The sequence below is a fragment of the Xiphias gladius genome, chromosome 20, assembly GCF_016859285.1.
Source record: "Xiphias gladius isolate SHS-SW01 ecotype Sanya breed wild chromosome 20, ASM1685928v1, whole genome shotgun sequence".
NCBI classification, from domain to species: Eukaryota; Metazoa; Chordata; class Actinopteri; order Istiophoriformes; family Xiphiidae; genus Xiphias; species Xiphias gladius.
The window spans coordinates 14,842,306-14,865,266 of NC_053419.1; the positions used below are offsets into that span (position 1 = coordinate 14,842,306).

A 22,961-nucleotide genomic window follows, 5' to 3' on the forward strand; every position below is an offset into this window, starting at 1 on the left:
ATGCATATATTTGTGAATACCCTCATCACAGATGCCCTGTCAACACCACACACTCCCAAGCATACAAACTCAGTCAGTATCATACAACAGTTTCTTGCAGCTCACACTGCCATCGCTATGATTCTCCACTTAGGTCTTACATTTCTTTGGGGAACTTTAATCCTGCCTTTTAAATGTCAACTCAGTGCAGTTTAAGTCCTGCTGGCTCTCTTCACTTACGGTAAAAGAGTAGAGCAGATATTTGCTAGCAAATATAGGTTATTAAATACTGCACTTCATATGTATTAACTAGACTTTGTTTTGACAAAATTACGCTGTGTTGACAGCTTTGGTAAATTATACTTGTTGTGATAATTTGAAACACTAACCACACTAGACTTGATTGAATGCTGGGTACTGAGAGTAGTGGGTGTTTTCTTAGTGTGCTAGTTTAGCTGTGGTGTGGTGACAGTGGTGAGTGACCGAATACACATATTCTTTTGATCCATCCAATATTAAAATATTAATTAGAGCCCCTTTAAGTTCCTTCTTACAATTCACCTCTGTAGACCTGTTGTACTTTTTGGAAGCGCTGAAATGAATCAAATCAGATCTTGAACAGAATGTGACATTTTATGATACACTGACTTGTGTCTGAAAGAATCAAAACCACACGTAATCACTGTTGGATTAAGTCATTACACCCCTGCCCTCAGCGTAGCACAATGAAGGTGCAGGGTGCTGTTAAGGATGCACTGTAATTGATCTTTAAGTGCTCACTGGGCTTCGACTGCCTGATTAAGAGGGTGGCTGCTGGGGGAGCTTTGAATGAGATTACCATTGGCCAGTTTGGTCATCTCAAGTGTTACCTAGGGACGTTTTTGTGAAAGATGTGCGAATGAGTGGCAATCTGGCAAAGCTTTGTACGAAATAGATATAGTCATGTCCTTTGGAGCAGCATTCAGAGGTGTGAAGCGTTAATATAATGCTGTCTGTAATATGCAATTATTATTTGTATAGATTTTGGCAGATGATTTTTTTGATTAGCCTTATTTTCATTAACACGATTCCCATTTCTTGCCTCTTTCATTTCTAAAGCTCTTTGCTTTTTTTCATCCCTTACTTCTTTTTATTTTTGATGAACAGCGAAGACAGCCCATTCACTTCATCAGTTTACACGGTGTCCAAACCACTTTGTTTGAGCAGAAAGGTGATTAAAAGGGGTAAATAGCCTTATGTGTAGATGGCACACCTGTTGTAAATTAGGGCTTCATTTCATCAGCATATGAAAGAGAGAAAGAGAGAAAGAGAGAGGGACAAGCTGACAGTCTTTCATCCCCTTCTCTCTCTGCATGTGTGTGTATTTATCCGTGTGTTCGTGTATGCATGTGAAACATTTGAGATAAGCTTCCAGACATTGTTTTACTGCTGCAGTGTCTTCACACACATGTGTGCATTCTGGCGTTCCACAGAAACACAATGGGAATTGCACATGTTGCTTTTCTTGCCTGCTTCCTCCCATGATCAGTGTCAGTTTGGTGCACCCGGCTGAATTTATTAACACATTACACACAGTGAAGTTTTCAACACGGTCAATAACTAAACAGCTCGGCAAGCATGCTAAGTTATGTTAGGCCATGTTAAGTCAATACCATTTACCCGAACTCTATTGACCAAACCAGGGTATTGATTGGTATAGACATGGTAAAGAAACTACTCCGATGTATTTTACCGTGGTAACTAATGGTACCTAATTATGTTTCTTAAAGCTTCAGCTTTTAAGCAAAATAAACCTTCTAGTGTGAACACTGATGAGTCTCCTAGGAGGAAGTACCTGATCTTTCTCTTTGTCTTTTTCCAAGTACATCCAAACTTAGCCGGCCACAATAAAACAGATTGTTATCTCTCACTTGTGACCCTCCATCCACCCTAAGCCAGTGTTTTTCAGACCTGAAACTTGAGCTTCTAGAAAACACTCTCCCGAGTGGATAGATCTGAAAACACTGGCCATGTGCTTGTGTGGGCGGGGAAAACATTCAGAGCACCTAGAACAGAGAAACATAAAATAATGTAACATAAGATAATGTACGCCTGCTCAGACACGGTTGGGTTGTGGCAGTAAAGTTCAAGTACAGAGAACAACTTTCCTCTAACCCACTCTGTGATGACTCATTTGAACGTCACAGGGAAAGGGAAATTAGAGTGCCTTTTCTTCCGACATATTTTTGACTAGAACGGAGTATGTGGTGAGGTTTACTTAAGAAGGGGATTTGTAACAAATCCTTCAGAGTTGATTGGATTGCCCAAAAGTGGGTGTAACTAAATAAATACAGGGTGATACTAAGCTGTAGAGAGATACAGCGTTTTAGGGGAACCTTTGGCCTCCCCCTACCCCTCACTCACCTGTGTTGTTAGATCCAGAGGCAGAGGATTAGGGAGAAATGAGTAAACTAGAGCACAACAACGCTTGTTTGGAAATGTTAACTAGTTATTGCCAACTGAAATCCAAACAGACACCTTCCTATTATATCACTCTGCTAGCTACTATGACCCATAACGGTCAGGTACGATTTTATACATGATATTTATGTTTACACCCTGAATTTAAAATGATTCCTCAAAAATATTTAGAATTTTGCAGGAAGAGGAGAGGTTTTTTGCTATCATTTTTTGACATTGCATATAACAAGAGCAAAATGAACAGTTAACACAGGGAAACTTTGAAAATGTATCAAAATGTCAATACAGCTCACACACCACAACCTATGTAATATATTATAGTAATAATATTTTATTTTGGCATACAATTCCATGATCATAAAATAACTATTCAATTGACATTTCAATCTTAGATGTCTCAGTTTTGCTGATTGTTGATTGAAATGAGATGGATTTAGCCATCTTCTTATAGGTTATATGTTTTAATGTGGATATCTCTTCAAAAAAATCATAAAATACTAGTGCGGACACACGTCATTCAGATTTGGTAGTCGTAGGGTTGACGTGGTGTCAGACACACGAAATCACACATCACACATTTTCCTGTAGAAAGGGAAACACATCATTATTCCGGCAAAAGCTGATGGTACATTCTCAGTGAGATTATACACGCGAGGATGCATGCATGTCCTGCCCTGTGGCATTATTCCTGTATACCATCTTTGTGTGATTATTAGAATCTTTTACTGTAATCTCTTATTAAACGGAAATCTGAACGGTGTCCTGAAGGCAAGGGAATACTTGCTTAATCATAACATTTTACATCTAGACAAATTAGTTCACTTTTGATTGCATTTCTCCAGAGTACCTTAGAGGCAAATAGTTTGTATTCAGTCAACTCCAAATGTGTTTAATTATATGCAAATCAGGTTTGTCAAGTATGGGAGATATGAGGGGAATGCCTTTGTAGTATCCTTTCTGTTGCACGGGACCCTTTAAAAATGAAATGTCCTGCGTATTTTACTTGACGTCACGGGAAGTATCTTTGTGTAATTTCATATTGGCATAAAAAAGGAGGACACTGCCCTATAGATGTACATGCACAGACATATTTGGGTCAGCTCCTTCCACAGACTCCGTCAGATAACCTCAAGTTTAAAACCTGACACACTAAACACGATGACAATCTGCTGCAATGTTCCCTTCATGGATATAACAATAAACATGTGTAACCTTGATTTAGCACAAATTGTCTTTTTATTCAAGCACTATCCACATGTCCCAGAATCATTAGTTCGTATAATGTAGAGTTCAAAAACAACTCAGAGAATGTTCCAGTAATTCAGCCTGGAAGAATACTCCTTTCGGTAGTGCTTAAATAACTCAATTACTGCCCCATTTTTACTGCGGAGTCAACACTAGAACTTCCTTCGTAAACTGAATGGAGTGTATCTTTGATGCACTGTGTGTATTCCTGCCAGTGAGTAAGAATTGCAGCAAATGAGCTTCAGAAAAATTTCCCATTGAATCACATGTTTCCGTTTTGTCAGAAACTGCATTTTTCCTCTCATGCATGAAGCAGAGTAAACCCACACTTAGCTGAAGCCTGCACTTTACTCAAGAGTTACAGTATGTTCAAGTTCAAGTGTGCAGAGAGATCAGAATCCACTCCACAGGGAAAACACACAGACTGTAGAAATCACATCCATTCTATGCACTCATATTTCTTTGTTCATTCATGTTTTTAGAGCAAATGGGGTTACCCTGCCACCGTGTTGATGTCAGCAGCCGCCCTAGTTCCTGCGATCCCTGACCACTTTGATTGCTTCCCTTTGGAAAAACTTAGACATGAGCTCTTTTCACTTGGAAATTCTCTAATCCTACAGCCAGTCCCTCTGAGAGAGGAGCTGGATGAGAGTTTGCCAGTTTCTGTTTTGTATGGAGCGTCATTTCAGCAGATGGTAAATATTTATGACAACTAACCTCAACTTTAATAACCGATGCCTCTTTCTTTTTGACTGCGAGCGCTGTGCCGTGACAGAAATAACGACAGAATAATTTGACATGCAGTTACAGATACTTTCGACTAACAGCAATATGGCCGATTACTTAGATGGGAGGTAGTCAGGGGCTGACATAGTCATGGAGGTGGATGAGTGAATATTACACCGTAGGTGATGTTACACTTTGGCAAATTCGTTGTAAGGAAGAACAATGTGACTCTACCTTTAGTGTTGTTGGCCTAGCAGGAGAGAAAAAGCACAATCAGCCTAAATAATATTTTTTTTATGATCAAGGATCTTTAATCAGAACCAAGGAACTTTCATTTTAGGATTCTTATTAAGGACTGCAACATTCTCATCATGGAGTGTATAAACTTAATAATTTATATAATTTGTAGTTTTATTTATTTATGTAGTCATGTACAGAAACAAAAACTTAGCCTTGTGGTCCGGTATCCAACAGCCAATAAAAGTCTCTGAGCTGCTTCTTTGGAAAGCTTCTGTTACATTCTTGTCTGGGCAACATTAGCCACTAAGCTGCTGGAAAAATAAATTTGTTCAGCTACACACACATGCCCTCAAATGGGAATTTAAGTAGGACTGGCCATTTTGAAAATGACAGCCGCACTTCATCACACATAGTTAGCATTTGATGAGCAATGCTGGCAGTCCTACTCTGAGTCACAAGAAGAAAGCAACTATCTGCTGTAAAAGTCACAAACATTTTTTTCTACATGAGAGCTTAGGCTCACATGAACATTGAAAAAAGGATGGCTGCTGCTAATGAACAAAGTGTGTGTGTTGAGATTTGGAGGGAGCTTGTTCTTTTCTCTTTCTCTGCCTGTCTCATTGCACATTTATTAGATTCTGTTTTAGCTGCTGAACTGGATAGAATACAGCATTTGTGTTAGAGAAAGCAGTGACTTAGTGTGACAAGGACCCTCTCTCATTCCCTCTCTGGGTTACTCTTTCTGTTGACTCGTCAAACTTTTTATTTATGATGAAATTAAAGAATGCATTGCTCTCTTCTCAACTCTGTTTTCCTATTCTACCATGTCCCTCCACCTCAGGCAAGTATTCGCTTGATCAAAGATACATGAAGTTCTGGACAGATAGGAAGTGTTAGTGAATATGCATCTAGTGAGCTGCATATCTCACTACTGGAGCGCACTGCATTTTAAGCAGTAACACAAAGTAACAAAAATAAAGCAAGCTGATTGCTCTGCTTCGGTTTAGAATATATTAGAAAGCGGAATAATTTGTTTACTTCCATTTCCTTCATTTTGACTGTAAACATTTTTAAGGGCAACACATACTAACACCATCTTGACAGCGTCAGCTTGTCAGGATGTGCAACTATCCTACTGTATTTCTCAGCTCTGCATAGCAGCTTTTCAGAAAAGCAGCAGTTTTTACCACGTTCCCTCCCATGATCGGCACATCCTGGCTATTGTACCTTTTCTGCTTCTTCAGTCTGTATGACACATTCCATGTGTGCTACAAGAGTCAACCGATTCCCGCGAGGCACTGCCGGTGTGTGTGTTACACTTTAGTCATGGATATCTAGCAGCAGTAATCTACGTCAGTGGTCACAAGTTCCTTTAAAATGTTTTTCCCAGCATGGAATCGATGCATCCATTAGCTATACTGCTTATCCTTTGAGGGTTGCAGAGAGGCTGGAGCCAATCCCAGCTGCCAGTTGGCAAGAGGCGTGGTACACCCCGGACAGGTCGGCAGTCTATTACAGGGCTGACATACAGAGACAAACGACCATTCATGCTCACACTCACACCTACGGGCAATTTAAAGTCGCCAGTTAACCTAACCTGCAAGTCTTCAGACTGTGCGAGGAAGCCGGAGCACCCGAAGGGATCCCATGCAGGCATGGGAAGAACTTGCAAACTCCAAACAGAAAGAACCGGGCCGAACCTGGGTTTGAACCCGGAACTTTCTTTCGTGAGGTGACAGCGCTTGACAGCGCTCCACTGCATAGAATCTCACTGGGAATTAAAGATGTAATATTCATGTACGTGAAACTAATTCTACAAACATTAAAGAGTTTTCTAAAAAAAAAAATGTAACAACTCTTCTATGCAGAAAAGAAGGATAAAGATAAAAAGGGGGAAAAAAACTTGCAAATACTTTTTGAGTATACTTTAAACACAAAGCAGCCCTTCAGCTGCACACTAGTAGTTTACTTGTAACTTCATTTTAAGAAAAATGCTGCAGTACAAAATGTCACATAACTGTAGAGTCGTTCTTTAGCATAGAGTACACTTAGTGTATACTTTGAAGTACACTTCTGTAAAATAAAAAGTGGGCCAGTTCAGTCTGAATAAGTAATACTAGTCCACTTAGAAGTGTAAAAATACTTTATATTTACACAAGTGTACTTAATTGTGTGTACTTGATGTTTTTTTCCCAATGACTTGATGATGCCCTGTGGAGTTTTCTTGTAAGTATCTTTACATTCACTGCTATTTGATAAAACAAATTGTGTTTATCCTTGAGGTCTAAGAAATGTGTTGAATGCATTTCCCTCCTTCCTAAAACTTCGAAAGTATTTTATATCAAGTAATTTTTACATCAGTGTTTACTTGCTAACAGTTTTCTTCTTCCCTGCCTTTATTGGCACATTGCATTATATCTTGGTTTGTTACTGCCACCCCTTGGTGAGTGGAATAGTGTGAAACCGCTGGCAGAACTGTGTATTGTGTTATCTGCCTACGCACGTGTGATTTAAAAAAAAACAAACAAACAAAAAAAACAAGGACACCATCAAAGTAAAAAAAAATCCATAGCAATATTTGGGGTCAAAAACTTTTCATGGAACCTGTAAACCTGCAATAACTGATGCTTTTGGCCACTATGAGGCAGCGGAAACAACATTATCATACATTTGGAGTTGTGGTTTTGTTCACCTGGGGATTGAACTGTAAGCTCTGTTTTTGGTCTCTACCAACTCCTGAGGGCAATATCTGGCTTTTTAGCGGCAATATTCCACTATTTTTTCAGCAGCTAGTCACTGACCATGTCTGTCTGGTTGTTTGGTGCTGAGCAGGTAGTTTTTAGAGCTTTTCTGCTGAAAAAAGCTGCGCGCTAAGTCTGGAAACGACACCATGACAGTGTCGAGTGCAGGGTGGACAGCTAAAAAATGAGCTGACACTCTATATAAAGCTCTGTAAAGCTGAGGGTAACTGCAGATTCAGGTGATTATTCTCATCAGGTTTGTTGCTACAGCTGACCCCTTTCACATTATCACATCTTTTTCACATTGTCATTTATATAAAATCCCTCTTTTAGCTTATTTTAGTTAATGATTTAATGTTTATTGCCCCACATTGGACATGTGATTTGCAACTGAGCACAAGCTACAAATCTATAATAGAAACAGTAATAAGTTCCAGAGTAACTGGAAGATGGCAAAGGTTGAAACAAGACGTTCGATTGAGGTTGATGTAGAGTGAATTTGAACTACACTAGACTGAGTTTAGGGTTTCATGGGGGCCTCACATGACAGTGGCTTATCAATGATGTAAAATGACTCTCGGTCATTTTGGCAGGAAAAGGGGATTGTCAGGAAGAGATTGATGGCAGCAGAGGAAGCATATTAGAAGTGATAGACTGGTGATGGACAGCATGTTGATACAGTGACAGGTTCAGTGGTACGTATTAGAGTTGGTTGGAGAAAGACAGCTTCTCTAGGTTACAACAAGAGACACTGAGTGACACAGGAGAATGTGAGGAGAAAGCTAACAACTAGCTGAAAGAAGTAGGGATTTTTGAAAGTTTTGAAAGCGTGAGAGAGGCTGCTACACACTTTTCATCTCATAGTAAGTAGGTAATTATAAACATTATAAATAAAAATATTTACATTGCTCAGGTCAGATATAAGGAACTTAGTGAAAGTCTTCTGGCACCATTCCTGTGAGATCACCACTCAGGTTAATCATACAGTCTGGAACCGATGGTCGTAAATGTGAAGTATCTAAGTATGATATGGGCAACATCTGTACAAGCACAAGTTTACGTAATTAACATTTCTCTTGCTCTCGTTGATTCTCTGCAACAGACAGAAACTTTCCCCTTCATTGTCCCTAATTAGACACGGATGAATTCCATTTGTCTTGTCTATGCCCGTCTATTTTCTTCTCATACACGTGCATGCACATGCACAGACATGCACACACGACATACACATACGACACACTGCATGCTATTTTTGGTATTTGCTATCTTTCGAAGTGTGACATCAGATTTAGAACTGGTTCAAATGGAGCAGATATGAGAACCATGCTGAAACATTTCATGTCATATCTCAGTGGAGTTATGACAAAATGGTATTTTATGTCTCTAAAAGGATTTAATGGCAACAGAGTCGTCTGCTGATTAGAGATCTTCTCTCAAGAAGCTTAAATGCAGACCAGTGCTTATACCCAGCTGAACTGTCAATAAGTGGGTGGTGCCATTTTCTTCAGGTGAGGCAATGGCAACGTTTTTTATAATTTTGTTTTTTATCCCGAATGTAAAAGAATTGCTCACATTTAAGTTTAAGTCTTACTTTACAGAGAAATTGTTATAGGTTTGTAGTAGAGTATTGGTGTTACCACGTTTGCAGAGGTTTTGTTGAATGTTGCCATGTTGTCATTAAATAGAAGGGTGTCCAGGAGAGCCGTCCACTGAGTGACATAGTGACATATGTGGATGCATATGTCAGAAATGTTATTTCTGGTGTAATCTCCTCATTCTACTCTGATATGGAGGCTATACTGTGGTTGGACCATCCCAACAAGAGAAAATTCAAAGGTTGCAAAAGATTAAACCTCATCATCTCTCTTTTTGTTCTCTCAACCAGAGACCTCATCTATATACATACATACACACACATACACACACACACACACACACACACACACACACACACACACACACACAGACACACACATATATATATTTGTGTATATATATATATATATATATATATTGGTGTATATGTATATATTTGTGTATATGTATATATATATGTATATATGTATAAATAAATAAATAAATAAATAAAATATATATATACACACATATACGTATATGTACACATGGTGGTTAAGAGAAACAAGAAAGTGATAAGGACAAAGAGAGCATATTTACACTTGATGGGCTGCAGCAAAATTCACATGATCTCACACATGTGTGTGCGTGCGTGCGTGTGTGTGTGTGTGTGTGTGTGTATATGTATGTATATACGTATCTGTATATGTATGTGTATGTGTGTGTGTGTGTGTGTGTGTGTGTGTGTGTGTGTGTATATGTATATGTGTATATGTATATATATATATATATATATATATATATATATATATATATATATATATATATGTATGTATGTATATATATTTATATGTATGTATGTATGTATGTATGTATGTATGTATGTATGTGTGTATAAATGTATATATGTGTGTATAAATGTATATATGTATATATATATATACACACATATATATGTATACAAACGTGTGCGTGTGTGTGTATACAGTATATATATATACAGTGCATTCAGAAAGTATTCAGACCCCTTCACTTTTTTCACATTTCGTTATGTTTTGTAGCATACTAAAATCGTTGTAATTATTTTTTTCCCTCATCAATCTACACTCATACCCCATCATGACAAAGTGAAAAGAGAATTTTAGAAGTTTTTGCAAATTTTTTAGAAAAAAAGGAAAAACTGAAATATCACATTGACATAATTATTAAGACGCTTTGCTATGACACTTGAAATGTAGCTTAGAGGCCTCGCATTTGTCTTGATCATCTTTGAGATGTTTCTACACCTTGATTGGAGTCCACCTGTGGTCAATTTAATTGATTGGAAATGATTTAGAAAAAGCACACACCTCTCTATATGAATTATCACAACTGACAGTGCATATCAGAGGAAAAACCAAGCCATGAGGTAGAAGGAACTGCCTTCAGGGCTCAGAGACAGGATCGTGGTCGAGGCACAGATCTGGGGAAGGCTACAAAAATTACACACGCACACAGCTCAGCAGTTATTCATTGTGGCCTGTAGCATAGGATTTACTCCCTTTTCTCTCTTTAAACATTAATGATTTCCCTATAATGGAGTGCTGTTTGGCTTTATTTTAGCTCACCTTTAACTTTTCATAACAGTGTTATATAATGGCAATTATGCATCAGCAAAGGAGCTAGTATAGATAAGAGCCTCGTGGATTCAGTCCTAAGAAGGTACAGCAGAGCATGAAATCCACTCACTCTCAATTTTAATTATGCACATTCTTTACCCGGAAAAATGATGTTTGCTCCACTTAGCATGCAGTGGAGCTAGAATAATAGTTTAATTTGCAAATAATGAGGGTCATTTTTTGACACAAGAAGATTTTTTTGATTATTACAATGTTTGATGACAGCAGTGAGACCGAGAACTTTAAAACATTCTGCTATCAATTAACAGGAGAGCGCAGAAAGAGAGCAAAGTGCTAAAAACGGATGAAACTGGCAAACGCTGAAATCTGGTTTGCCTTAAGTTGATATTCTACTTTTTAAATGTAAATCATTACTTTATGGATTATCTGGAAATGTTTCCTCAAGAATACCTTTAGCCAGAGATGGTGAGGGAGACAGCGGTCTGTGCAGTGTAACTGACAATGTTTAAAATACTTTTTTGAAAAGCCATTTATATATTAGCACATGATATGATTAGATAAGGCCTGATGAATAGGTTACATGGCTCCCTTCAGGTCTGATGCAGACACATGGTCATTGTAAAAGACCCAGTTGTTTGTGTATGTGCATGTATATGTGTGTGTGGGGGGGGGTCTTATTAGGTGTGAAAGACATGGCCCTTAACATCCTGCTCTTTGATAGGTTTTGATTCAGTGCTTTGATTTGCGACAGAGCAACTTCTAAAAATAGCACGTAGAGGAAGAGAGCGAGAGAGAGAGAGGAAGAATGAAGGACACTGACTGCTTTGGTCTCCTGAGAGTTAGTTGCATTTGATCTTTTCATAGCCATCACTCCCTCCATGTTTTTTAGTACATCACATTTTTACAATTCCTTGCTCCTCACTCTTCACCTCTGTCTCTCCCTGATTCCATCTGTCTTTTTTTTTTTTTTTTCATTTCCCCCTCCTTCATCAAATCCTGTTTTACCCCCTCTCGCTCCCTCTCCCCTCTCACTGTCTTTGGCACGCACGTTATTACCGAGCTGGGGAAGAAAGCTGGGACTGCTGCAACAACACAGGCAAGAAACAGAACAAGGAAGAGAAAAGGAGCACTGTAACATCCAGAAAAAAACCGATAGGGGAAAAAAAAAAAAAAATCACATATGGTCATATTGGATTAGCAGCTTGTATCTATTCGCTCTGCACACGTGCTCTGTCATTGTGTGTATGTGTGGATGAACTGTGCCATTCTTTGCTGTACTCTGGGACACACACCAATAATAACACACTTTACACACTCATACAAGGAAGCAAGCACACTTCGTGTCCAGATGCCTGTATCTAAGGTAATGTATGTTAGCTTTCTCTACTACTGCTATGAAGGTCAAACTGAGAGCTCTTTCTCGAGACTTGTCGTGCTGTTTCTATAGTGGAGATTAGGATTATTGGGTTTGTTTTCTTGCCTGCTTATTAAATAGGATCTGAATGTGGAAATGTATGTGGATTTGCCTGTTTTTAGGTTGTGTGTGTGTTGCTCTATTTACATGCTGAGGTCACAACTATCCTGTAAATGCTGCTCTAGGTGAATTCACAACTATTTGTGCATGTTAATCACATTTATATAACCATGGATTGTTAGAAATTTTTATGTTGTACAGTATCTGTTTCTTTTGAGATTGATGGTAGCGTTTTTTGTTTTGTTTATTTGTCAGATAAGCGAGGATAAGCGGTTTACTCTTTTCTGAATTACATATTGAAGATTTACACTTTGTGCAGAAATGTTTGTTTTTATTGTGTTTATTATCATATGTGTTGAATGATGTCATAGGAGTTTTTTTTTCCCCCCTAATTAACACTTCATTGAGAAGGGGAAAAGCAGACATTGAGATAGAAGTACTGAAAAAATCTGACAAATAGCTGTGGTGAGACTCATTCTTGGATTAGTTGGGGCTCATGTAGTTCCAGAGGCAGGGAACCTAAACACTGGACTGTCTTTTACCGTCTTGTTTTTACTCTCTATTTATGCATAGAATTAATACAATTTTATTATTATAAACTCTGCAACTGTTAATGTCGAGTCGGCATTAGTGTGACTGTGGCAAACATTTTTGAGTTCATGTTTTTTGGTTTCTTTTTTTTTTTTGTAGTAACTACTATTGAACTGTTATCTGCTGTATGCAAAACCATCTAGTTTTTTTGTCAGACATTCACCTCTTGAAGGATACTGTCAGTCATGGATAGTTGCTGACCTGAGGAACAGTGTTGAGAGACAGCAGGTGTTTTTTTGTCTTCTTCCGTTCAACGTCAAATGTTGCTTGTTACACTGGGGAGCTACAAAAACCTGTCTCCTAAGTAGCATTGACAGGCTCTTGAGATAACCGAGTGAGAGAAAGGAGAGAGAACAGAGAGAGAGAGAGAAAGAATGTGTTTGAATGAGTGAGAGAGGCAGACAGAGAGTACCATGTGGTTTAATTAGCTACACCAGGTACATTTGTTTATCTTGTAAGAAACACTGATTTATGATTTGTTTAAGGCTTTTCTGAAATTGTTATTCACTTTTGAAGCTTTTAACATATGTAGCTAGCCTTTTTATTATATTGTATCAAGGTTGTTGTATTAATGTTAAATGTACACTTGCGCGTAGGACTGGGTGTTGAACCTCACTCCTTTCTGAGTCCAACCAGAATTTGCTTGTGGAATCAAGTATCAAAAACTGTCAGGTGTTCAAAGTTGAATTCAGGTGTTGTATTGGCACCTCTACCAAAAAAAACAGCTCTGCTCGACAGAACTTTTCAACAAGTGGCAGAGCTGCGAAATTAGTAGTCGAAGCCACGTTACACCACAGGCAGCCCTGATACTGCCTGTGGTGTAACAGATTTAACACAGTTCCATGTGTTTATGCCTTATAGGATGTTTTCTTATTGGTTGTTTACAACTTAATAACCAATTGCATTAGAATATCATTGAAATTTCATTCCGCGTGTTATCAGTATGCATTTTTTTGCTTTTTGCACGCCATTTCACGCCACATCATTTCTTTACTGTACAACCCCTAACCCTCACTCTAACCAAAACGTCGTTAAGTGACATGCGAAAAGTTTAAAATGCACAGACATGACACGTGAAATGTCCCTGAAAGTGGCATGCTATTTAAATCGGTCCCATGAGATCAGGTTGGAATAACATTCAAGCCCATGCTGCTGAAGGCAGAAGCTGCGATTAGACTGGCTTAGATGAAAGTGGGATACCATTTTTCAGCTCTTTTGCAGAGTTCACGAAGGCTTTCCTGGTCTCTGCCTTGTTGAGGCATTGTCTGAATAGAAATGGTGCATTGATGTCATCCAAGTTAAGGATATTGTGGCAGGTTATGAGTTCAAACAGATCTATATATAGCCATACAATACATATCTAATGTGACCTAGACAATAACAGTAAAGAATATAATGACACTATCACAGCAGATCAGTCACCATGTTTTTTTGATCTAATGTTAGGTAGGATTTATTTAGGATTTAAATCTGAGGAAGTGCCAGATTTAAAATTTTTTGAACTGCTAATGGGGTTGGCTCAAAAGCCACTGAACAGAGATAATGTTTAAGATTGAGTGTTTTGCTTTACGAAAGGGTGCTTTTACAATGTAGCACAGTTCCTGTTTATATAGTGTTAACCTATGCTGCATTGTGTCTGTCAGATAGATGTAGGTGCTTTTTAACTACATGTGTTTGTGTGTGTGTTTACAATGGATACGTGTCCATTGTGTGCTTCGGGCATCCTGTGGGACCTGGCTGTAGTGCCTTAATGTCTTCACAAAGACATGGAGGGTGTGGGTGCTGTGGCGGCACAAGCTAATATATGTACACATATGTCAGATGGTATTTGCAGATACACATTTGCAATCATGGAGGACATTATAGACCAGGTAGTATGTTCAGTGGACATACACACCACACACGTGCATGCATGTGCTTCTCTCTGAGCTCTCCCTGCTCATTTGTCTATTCTCATTATCTCTACCTCCTCCCTCTCTCTCCTCCCCTCTCCCTCTTTCCTTCTCACTTGTTTGTGCAGCTTGGGAGTCTACCTTCTTAGCCTCTTGGGCATTAGCTCTCTTCCCCTCTCTTTTTCTTTTTCTCTTTCTCAGTCTCAGCACAGCTCAGTTGGCCTACCCACACTGAAAGAATCACACACACCAGCCCAGCTAGCCAGCCACAAACACTCACACACCAGTTTGACAGAGGAAGTAGGCCACTTTAATGGGGATGTGTGGAGTGCCTGTATCTGTCCTTAGTGGATTGTAACCTGGAACTGCTTCCTCTTGCCAGGTAGGGTTTTTATACCATAACTTAATTTCTCATCTGTAGAGTACATCATCATTTGTGAGTAATCAACACAGAGCTTTCATGCAAATGGATTTCACGGTGCTTTTCTTTGGCTTTGGAGGAAAAAGAGATGTATTCATGCAGTTAGTTTGAGATGTTGATATTGTTGTGCTACTAGGAGGCAGGGAGTGGTTTGGTCATACAGAGGGAGGTTAGAAATAAGGCTGAGAGATGGGAGGAATGATAGGAAAAGCAATAAAAGCTTATTTGTCTCTGGGCATCTTTATGACAGGCACATACGAGGACTTGAGTGTCAGTGTCATGCTCTATTTTATTTAATTTGACTTTTGCTACCTTGTTTTTTGTTTGCTTTCCAGTTTCTTTCTTACTTTCGGTCTTTGTTTTATTCTGTCTCCAATATAACTCCATCCAGTTATCCTTCCTTCCTTTCGTGGCTTTAATAGCTCTCTTTAATATAATTGCCCTTGCAATATTGCCTCCCTCTTAATAAACAAGAGTTGTGGACAAGTATTTTCTGAACAACAGATTGTTTACATCCCCTATTTGGCACTTTTATTTCAGTCGTTTCTGCTCTGGCTTCATGCCAGTGACATGATTTAGTCCTCCACATGGCTGGGAGAGATCTATTAAGAAGACATACTCTAAACTGTGTTAGAGCCAAGCTGAAAGTGACAGAGACAAGAGGAGAGAGCAAACAGAGGGACCAGAGGGGAAAAAAACAACAGGAAGGACACTGGGGAGTATTGCTTCTCTCTTCTCCTCAATAAGGGAATTGTGGGGTGATTTTCTTCTTAAAAGGAGAAAGAGATAGAGAATTAGATGCAGGGCTGTGTAGTCTGTGTTGGTGCCTGATGATACACAAAAAAGGGGATGACTGATAATATGCTGTGTGAGCAAATGCTAGCTTGTGTTTGAATGAAATTTACAGCACAGTGGTGTAAAGATCTGAAGTTTTAGAAATTTTTAAGCGAGAAAAGAAGTATAGGTAGAAAAAAACTCTCCTATCCTCTCCTCTCTTTAATCTTTCTCTTGTCCTTGATCAATAGTAAACAGTGTCAATGGCCCATCCCTCTGCTGTGCACAACACACACAACACTCACAAGACTGAATGTGATTTGTCAGCCGATCATACACAGCTAGACCGAGCTTGAGCAAATGAGATGTTTGTTATTTGTTATAACCTGGGAAAAACAATGTCACATCACACATCACAACCCCTTGTTTGTCATACAGACTCACAGACACACAAAATGAAAGACACAAACCAAAGATAGATGCATCTTCTCTCTCTGTCCTCTTAATGACACACACACATGCACAAACATACATACAGAAACCCCTCCACCGCTATCACACACACGCAGACACTCACACAAGCATCTCTCTCCGCTCTTTCTATGAAGGCCTTTTCCAGTCTTTCTCTGTGGTCACATTGTCTTCAGCTGCCTGGCGTCACGGGGCAAGTTACGTCAGTGACATTTTCTCTCTGAACCCTCAGCTTCTATCAATAATGCCTTTGCCTCTTTGGATGTGACACTCACCCCCCCCCCCCTCCAACAAATGAATCTTGATTCTTCCAAGGGTGTTGTGGGAGTGCCAGTATGCCATGGTACTCCTAAAATGAATTTGATTGTAACGTGATGACTATAACATAAACACAAACATGGATACATACAGGACGACTACCTCACCAGCTCCCGGTTTAAGATGAAATATTAATGAGAATAGCCTTTATGCTTATAAATTGCAGTTGACATCTCCAAGTTTTAACTCACTGTCAGGTATTCCTGTGAGATGCTGAACCACTGTATTTCTGTTTCAATTGGTGTTGCTGACAAATAGAATATTGCTGCAACACTGGTACCCGTGATGGATGGCAGTATTATTATGTACATCAGAGTGGATGAACTGTAATTATGTGTTGATAATGTTGATATTGTCACACGAAATCCTCGTTAGTTTTACTTGTTTTGACTTTACGTTGTCAGCAGAAGCATCAGAAAAAACTAAAATGTAGACCTATATAAATTCTAGTATTGAACTAGAGCATAAAACATTTTTATCACTCTCCTAAGCCAGTAGTCTTTTGAGACAGATTTTTTCCATTATTCAATTAAAAGATGTACTTTTATGTTCCAAGTTGTTCACCTGACATCTTGTCTTTTTTGTTTTCTTTGATCTACACACCCCCTTTCACTTGTCCCCTTGCTCCCTTTTTCATTTTCTGCTTTCTCCTTTCCTTTCGGCCTAATCACGGTGGTGGTGGTGGTGGTGGTGGTGGTGGGGGGGTCTGACAGATAAACGACTGTTAACTTCTAATCGCTCTTCTCTCAGTGAAATCAAGGGCAAAAGAGGCCAGTGCATTGTGGTGCATATAATGAGGCAATGCAGAGATTGATCGTCTATATGGTCTGGCCCCTTAACAAGTTATTGGAATTATACAAAGCAATAATGGCTCTTAAATCTTCAGACCACAGATTGTTCTGGACAGTACATGTCAAAACATGCCTAATACAGTATATATTTAGGTGGCGAACACATGCATGCATAGATACATACAAACATACAGACTGTCTTTCTGTCAGTCATACACTGTTTTTACTCTTTTCCACTGTCGTCCTACTGTACACTTCTTCTATTCCATTTCGCCAGAACGTGTGTGAGTCTTTGTATCGTATGACCTGTGATTGCAGGAATGTAGGAAATAAACTGTATGTGTGTCACTGTGTGAAAGTTTATGTAACAGCCTGTGACGTGGGCTGGAGAAAATGATTTCGCTTAAGGCAAATAAACAATTTGGGCTAATAACGTTGTTCAAAACTACTTTAGAAAACAGGTTTGCTATCGCTCTTGAGGGAGATAACAAGCGGCATCACATCCTCAACGAGGTGTACAGTCTCCAAATGACAATTTTACACAGAAACATACTTCCATGTAACACTGGTTACAGACTGATTTTAGTTTGAATGACTTCTATTGTGCCCAAGCTGTTGGGACACTGCAAGAGAGAGTGTTTCAGTACCTTGTACTTATTGTATTCTTTCCACCTTCTTTATCCTTCTTCCTCTCTCTCTTTTTAAAGATTGAATTAGATTTTTTATCTTTAGTCTGTTCTTCTCTCTCCCTCTTTCTGATATTTTGAGCTCCTCTCCTAATAAAATCGGTTTGTCTACATGAGGTGTAATTAATGCAACTTTCACCGATTGAGACTGAGATTAATTTGAGGGATATAAATGCCAGTAGTGGAAAGTAAAAAAGTGTTCTCAATATTTTTAATTACTTATTTTCATTTTCTACAACTTTATACTTGTATTCCACTACATTTCAGAGGCAAGTATTGTACTTTCACTCCACTACATTTATCCGGCAGCTATAATTACTTGTAACTTTGCAGATTAAGATTTCACTTTAATACAAAACATAAGATGAGTGTCTAAAATTCTACATACATATTTATGCATCAAAAATAATGATTCAATAATGTTTTCTATAATAATATAACTCTGACACGGGTCATTCTGCTGCATAATGAATACATTTGAGACTTCAAATACATTTTGCCAACAACGAACTTTTACTTAAGGAAGATTTCGAATGTAGGACTTTTACTCGTGACTGTTTCTACAGTGTGGTCTTACTGCTTTTACTTTTAGTAAAAGATCCGAATTTTACCTAAGATAAAGATGTTGTCAGTTGGAGGTAGTTAACAAATTTACTTCTACCATTCATTTCATCACATAATTACAGGTTTGGTAGGTAGGAAATATGCATAAGCCCTGGTGCTCATCAAACGCAGTTGGCAGTGTTTGTTAGTGGGAATCTGTTGAGGCGTTATATCATCACTGCTACGGTGCAAGGACTGCTGTGTGTAAGAAATTGGCCATTACAAATGGGGTGAAAAGGGAAAACTTGCAGACAAAAACCCACGGTTAAAATACAAATCTAAGCCACTTTCTTTGGAAAATGGTCATGGGTATGCTAAGTATGTGCTACTTGTAATACATGGGCCAAAACCAGTGGGCTAAACATGAAACTCCTAAAATGGTTCTTTAATGTGGAACCAAGGAGGTGGGAACACTTTTCTCATCTGTCAGTATAAATAAAAGGAGAACAAGAGCAAAGTGCCCAGTTTGATTAACTTTGTTTCTTTTTTTTGCTCTCATTTTTGTTGTCTGTTCATTTTATGTTTTCCCTCTGTGTTAACAGGAAGTATTCTCTAGATTTATCTGACCTCACATGTCCTTTTAGGAAATCAATGAGCTAGGTCAGTGAGTAAAGTAGACTAAATAACAGGGTTAATACAGACTGATTGGGTACATCACTTGCCAACTTGCTATTATACAGGTCCACCGCTGAATTGGAGGGGGCGGGGGTGGAGAGGATTGGCAAAGAGGAAGAGAAGAAAAACCATGTCCCTTGTTTGGCGGTGTACAATATTTTTAAGAGTGTTGCTAATTGACTTGAGCTGCATTTATTGAGGTTGGAGGTGGACTTGGCAAGTGTAATGGTGGCTAAATTAAACCATTAATATTAGACTAAGTAGAGTGAAGCAGGGGAATACTTTAATGCTCTTTAATGTAATGTCTTACTGCAAAACAACTAGGACACAGGAAATTAAATAGAGAAGAGGGAAAGGATGAAAGAGAAGGAAAGAGATAAAGATGAAAGATGGCACCTTGAAATTGAGATGTGGGATAGGTTTTGGGGAAACTACGATGACAGAGTTCATAGGTACATCTTTAGCTTTTGGAGAACACACAGCACAGCTGCTCTCCTGGGATGGGTCTCTCATTGCCATGGTAACTGTGGGACAGAGTTCACATTATTGTCTCTAGGTTACTTTCCACGAGTGTTTGTGTTTTATAGTACTTCTATCTTTATTAGAAGACTTTAACCTTCAGAGATTTAGACCTTCAGAATAAGTTAGTTTTTTTTTTTTGAAACAGAGGTAATTTTTGTCAGTGTTGATGCAAACCTGCTCTCACCCGGTTTCTTCAGTGTTTCTTTTCCACTCAGTCGGAACAGTAACACAAAGCATGAGTCAGGAATGACTCATTTGGCAGGTGTAGCTTCTTTTGTAAAATACACCAGTTGCAGCTAAGTGCGTGTGCACCTTCATTACTGTCCTCTACATTATTATATCAATTGTGGCTGCTGGTAAACACAGTAATACAATTTAAGGTTTAATATGTTTAAGATATTATATTCAAATTGTGACGTATAAATTGTGAAATAACACAACATGTGAGAATATTAATTTCTGAGTGCAGTTACCAAACTGTTTTTCCACAATAACAAGTCACAGAATGCAGGAAATAAGGTCAAGGGCAGCTTCCTTCCATGCCTCGATTTGGCTTTAAAAATCCCTGTATTTTGGGACTCCCAAGGCTCACAAGCATGCATATGCTTTTTTTTAAGTTTCAGAGCCATTAGCCATTTTTTTTCACAAATTTTGCTTTTGTTGGACTTTTTAGTGATTTTTTTTTTTTTTTTTTTTTCAAAATTTTTCAAATGTTGGACCTATGCCCAAAATGGACCTCCAAATGTAGGGAAATGCAACTGAAAGCTTAATTTTGAAAATGTGATAAAACTCACCATTTGCTGATGTGCTGCTTCCAGTTTGTTTTAAGCCCACGTAGAGTGCTTGTGTCTGTTACCTTACCCAGCTATTAACTGACATTAATACAATAATTTGAGCAACGTAATGTAGTGCAAACCAAACTGTTTGATTTTGATAAGAGATGACGCCCAAAATTTGTTTTTGATCTTTAGCAACACATCCAATAACTGACCAGAGGGTGATGTCAGAATATAGACCTTTTGAAACCTACATCAGAAGGGTTTATCATGTTGTAATCATTAAAGTGTGATCTGCGTGGCAATACATATTTTTTTGTGTGAAGGTGGTGTAAGCAGGATGGTCAACATGTTATGTATGTGAAAAATGTGTAAGAGAGATGGTTTAAATTGTTAATTATTACAGTTTAAAAGTCTTCAGTGTTTTCATCAATGCAAAGTAGCACTAAACACAAAGTACAGTTGAGGCTGATGGGAGCATCATTAATTCTGAATGAATTTAGTCATAAAACAAATTGGACAAATTGAAATTTGACATAATAATGGCACTATTAATGGATTGTTAAGGAATCACTGAAGTTCATGAAGACTATAAATGTCTTCATCAAATTGCTGGTGGTAGTCCATCCACCAGCTGTTGAGGCTGAACAGCTGAACCGCAAACGTTAACCTCCTGATGGCGCTAGTGGAAGAGTCAGCTCATCACTTGGTTTCATCCTCTGGGGACCATGAATGTCAGTGCCAAATTTCATGGCAATCCATTAATTAGATGTTGAAGTATTTTAGTCTGGGCCAAAGTGGTGAATGAAGCTTGATAGCCATGCAGCTAGCGTGGCTAAAAAACTTGAATTTCCTTCAGCGTTACATGAGTAGTGGTACTTTCTCTTTTAGTACAGTAACATTTTATTTTTTTCTTTCTTGTGGCATTTTAGCTTTATTAGACAGAGACATTAGAGCGCTAAAGGGAGAGGAAGTGAGATGACATACAACCAAGGTCCCCTGTTTGTCTGCACAATGCACATAAAGAATTGTATAAAATATGTAAAATGACCTAGAGTGAAATTGACTGGGGCTCAATTACTAGTGGTGGAAAAAAGGCCAGTGGCCACTGTGGCTGCCTCCTGGTCTTGAACACAGGTAACAGGTACAAGCTCTAACATGATGTAGTGTAGTTTTAACTCATGGAGGCCGTGGAGTTAGCTGGCCACCAAGGCATTGAATCTCATCTCCTCAGTGAGCTAATCCAATCTTTTGCTGTTTGACCTTAGACCACTAATACGGATGAAACACTTCAACTTCCTAAATAATGTTAGGAAATTCATATCCTTACAATTCAAAAAAGGTCATCATTCGCTAGTTAGATCACTGTGAAACTAGTAATGATGTTAATAGTCCATCTACATGAAAAACCAAGATGGACATTTTCCAAGATTTAGTCTCCACGCCTCTCTCTCTTCCTGTTTTATTTCTTTCTCTCTGCCCTCTTCCACTTACTTATTGCATTTCTGTGTCATTGCCTATTACCGACTCCCCTCCACCCTTCTGCTTGTCTTATCCACTTTGTTTCCTCCATCTTTCACTCTCTTACCCTGCATCCCACTCTCTCTGCCTTTTAGTGCTGGTTTTGTTTCCTTGCTTAATTGAGGCAACACCAAAGAGTGTATTCTGTTGAATCATTGATGACTTTTGAATACATGTGTATTCTACATGCACATATACACGCACATAAACGCAAACACAGAAAAAAAGTGGATGCACACTGCACATAGTCTCATTGCCCATTAGCTTGTGTCTTTTTATTCATCTTTTGAAGCAGGCTCATTGAAGCGAGAAAGCCTTGAAGGGTAATACATTTCCTAATACATTAATACATATATTTGTTCTTTTTCGTCAGATAAAATGTGAGGACAGGCTCAACAGATACACCGGGTTAATGTGAAGCTGCTTGATTTTTGTGTGTGTTTGTGTGTGTGTGTGTGTGTGTGTGTGTGTGTGTGTGTGTGTGTGTGTGTGTGTGTGTGTGTGTGTGTGTGTGTGTGTGTGTGTGTGTGTGTGTGTGTCCACTGTAGAGTGTTAGAAGGAACAATGTATCTGACAGGACAGGTGGCTCCATTGTGTCTTAAGCCATATCTTCAACAGTCAGGGTTTTATGTATGTAAGACAGGGAAAGAGAGATAGGGGTCAGCGAGGTGGAGAAAGGAAAAGACAAACTGTCTGTGTAAATATCAGGTCTAAATGTGTGATGGCAAGGTGGAAGAATTACTGCCTCATAAAACAACCAAAAGTCATAATTTTTCTGACAGTGACTCCCTATTCTGACTTGGACCACCATGATCAAAGAAAGTACAGGAAAAGGATAGACAGAAAGGGATAAAGACAGAGGCTTTACTTCCACTTTCCACGGGTGCTTTTATGAAAGCGCATTTCATTCTAAAAATACAC

General features: G+C 38.7%; 1 protein-coding gene across 10 annotated transcripts in view; it reads left to right on the top strand.

Annotated features, from left to right (window-relative positions):
* rgs3a (regulator of G protein signaling 3a) overlaps positions 1-22,961 on the top strand; it is a 153,620-nt gene that overhangs the window by 85,930 nt on the left and 44,729 nt on the right. The window contains exon 1 of one of the 10 annotated variants that reach the window (XM_040156794.1): positions 11,824-11,948. The exons of 8 other annotated variants lie outside the window; for them this stretch is intronic. In XM_040156794.1, coding sequence (XP_040012728.1) covers positions 11,838-11,948 — 111 coding nt within the window. In that variant the 5' untranslated portion in view covers positions 11,824-11,837. Of the gene's footprint in view, positions 1-11,823; positions 11,949-14,759; positions 14,925-22,961 lie in introns of those variants that run through there. One more of the 10 variants, XM_040156795.1, reaches the window with a different exon arrangement.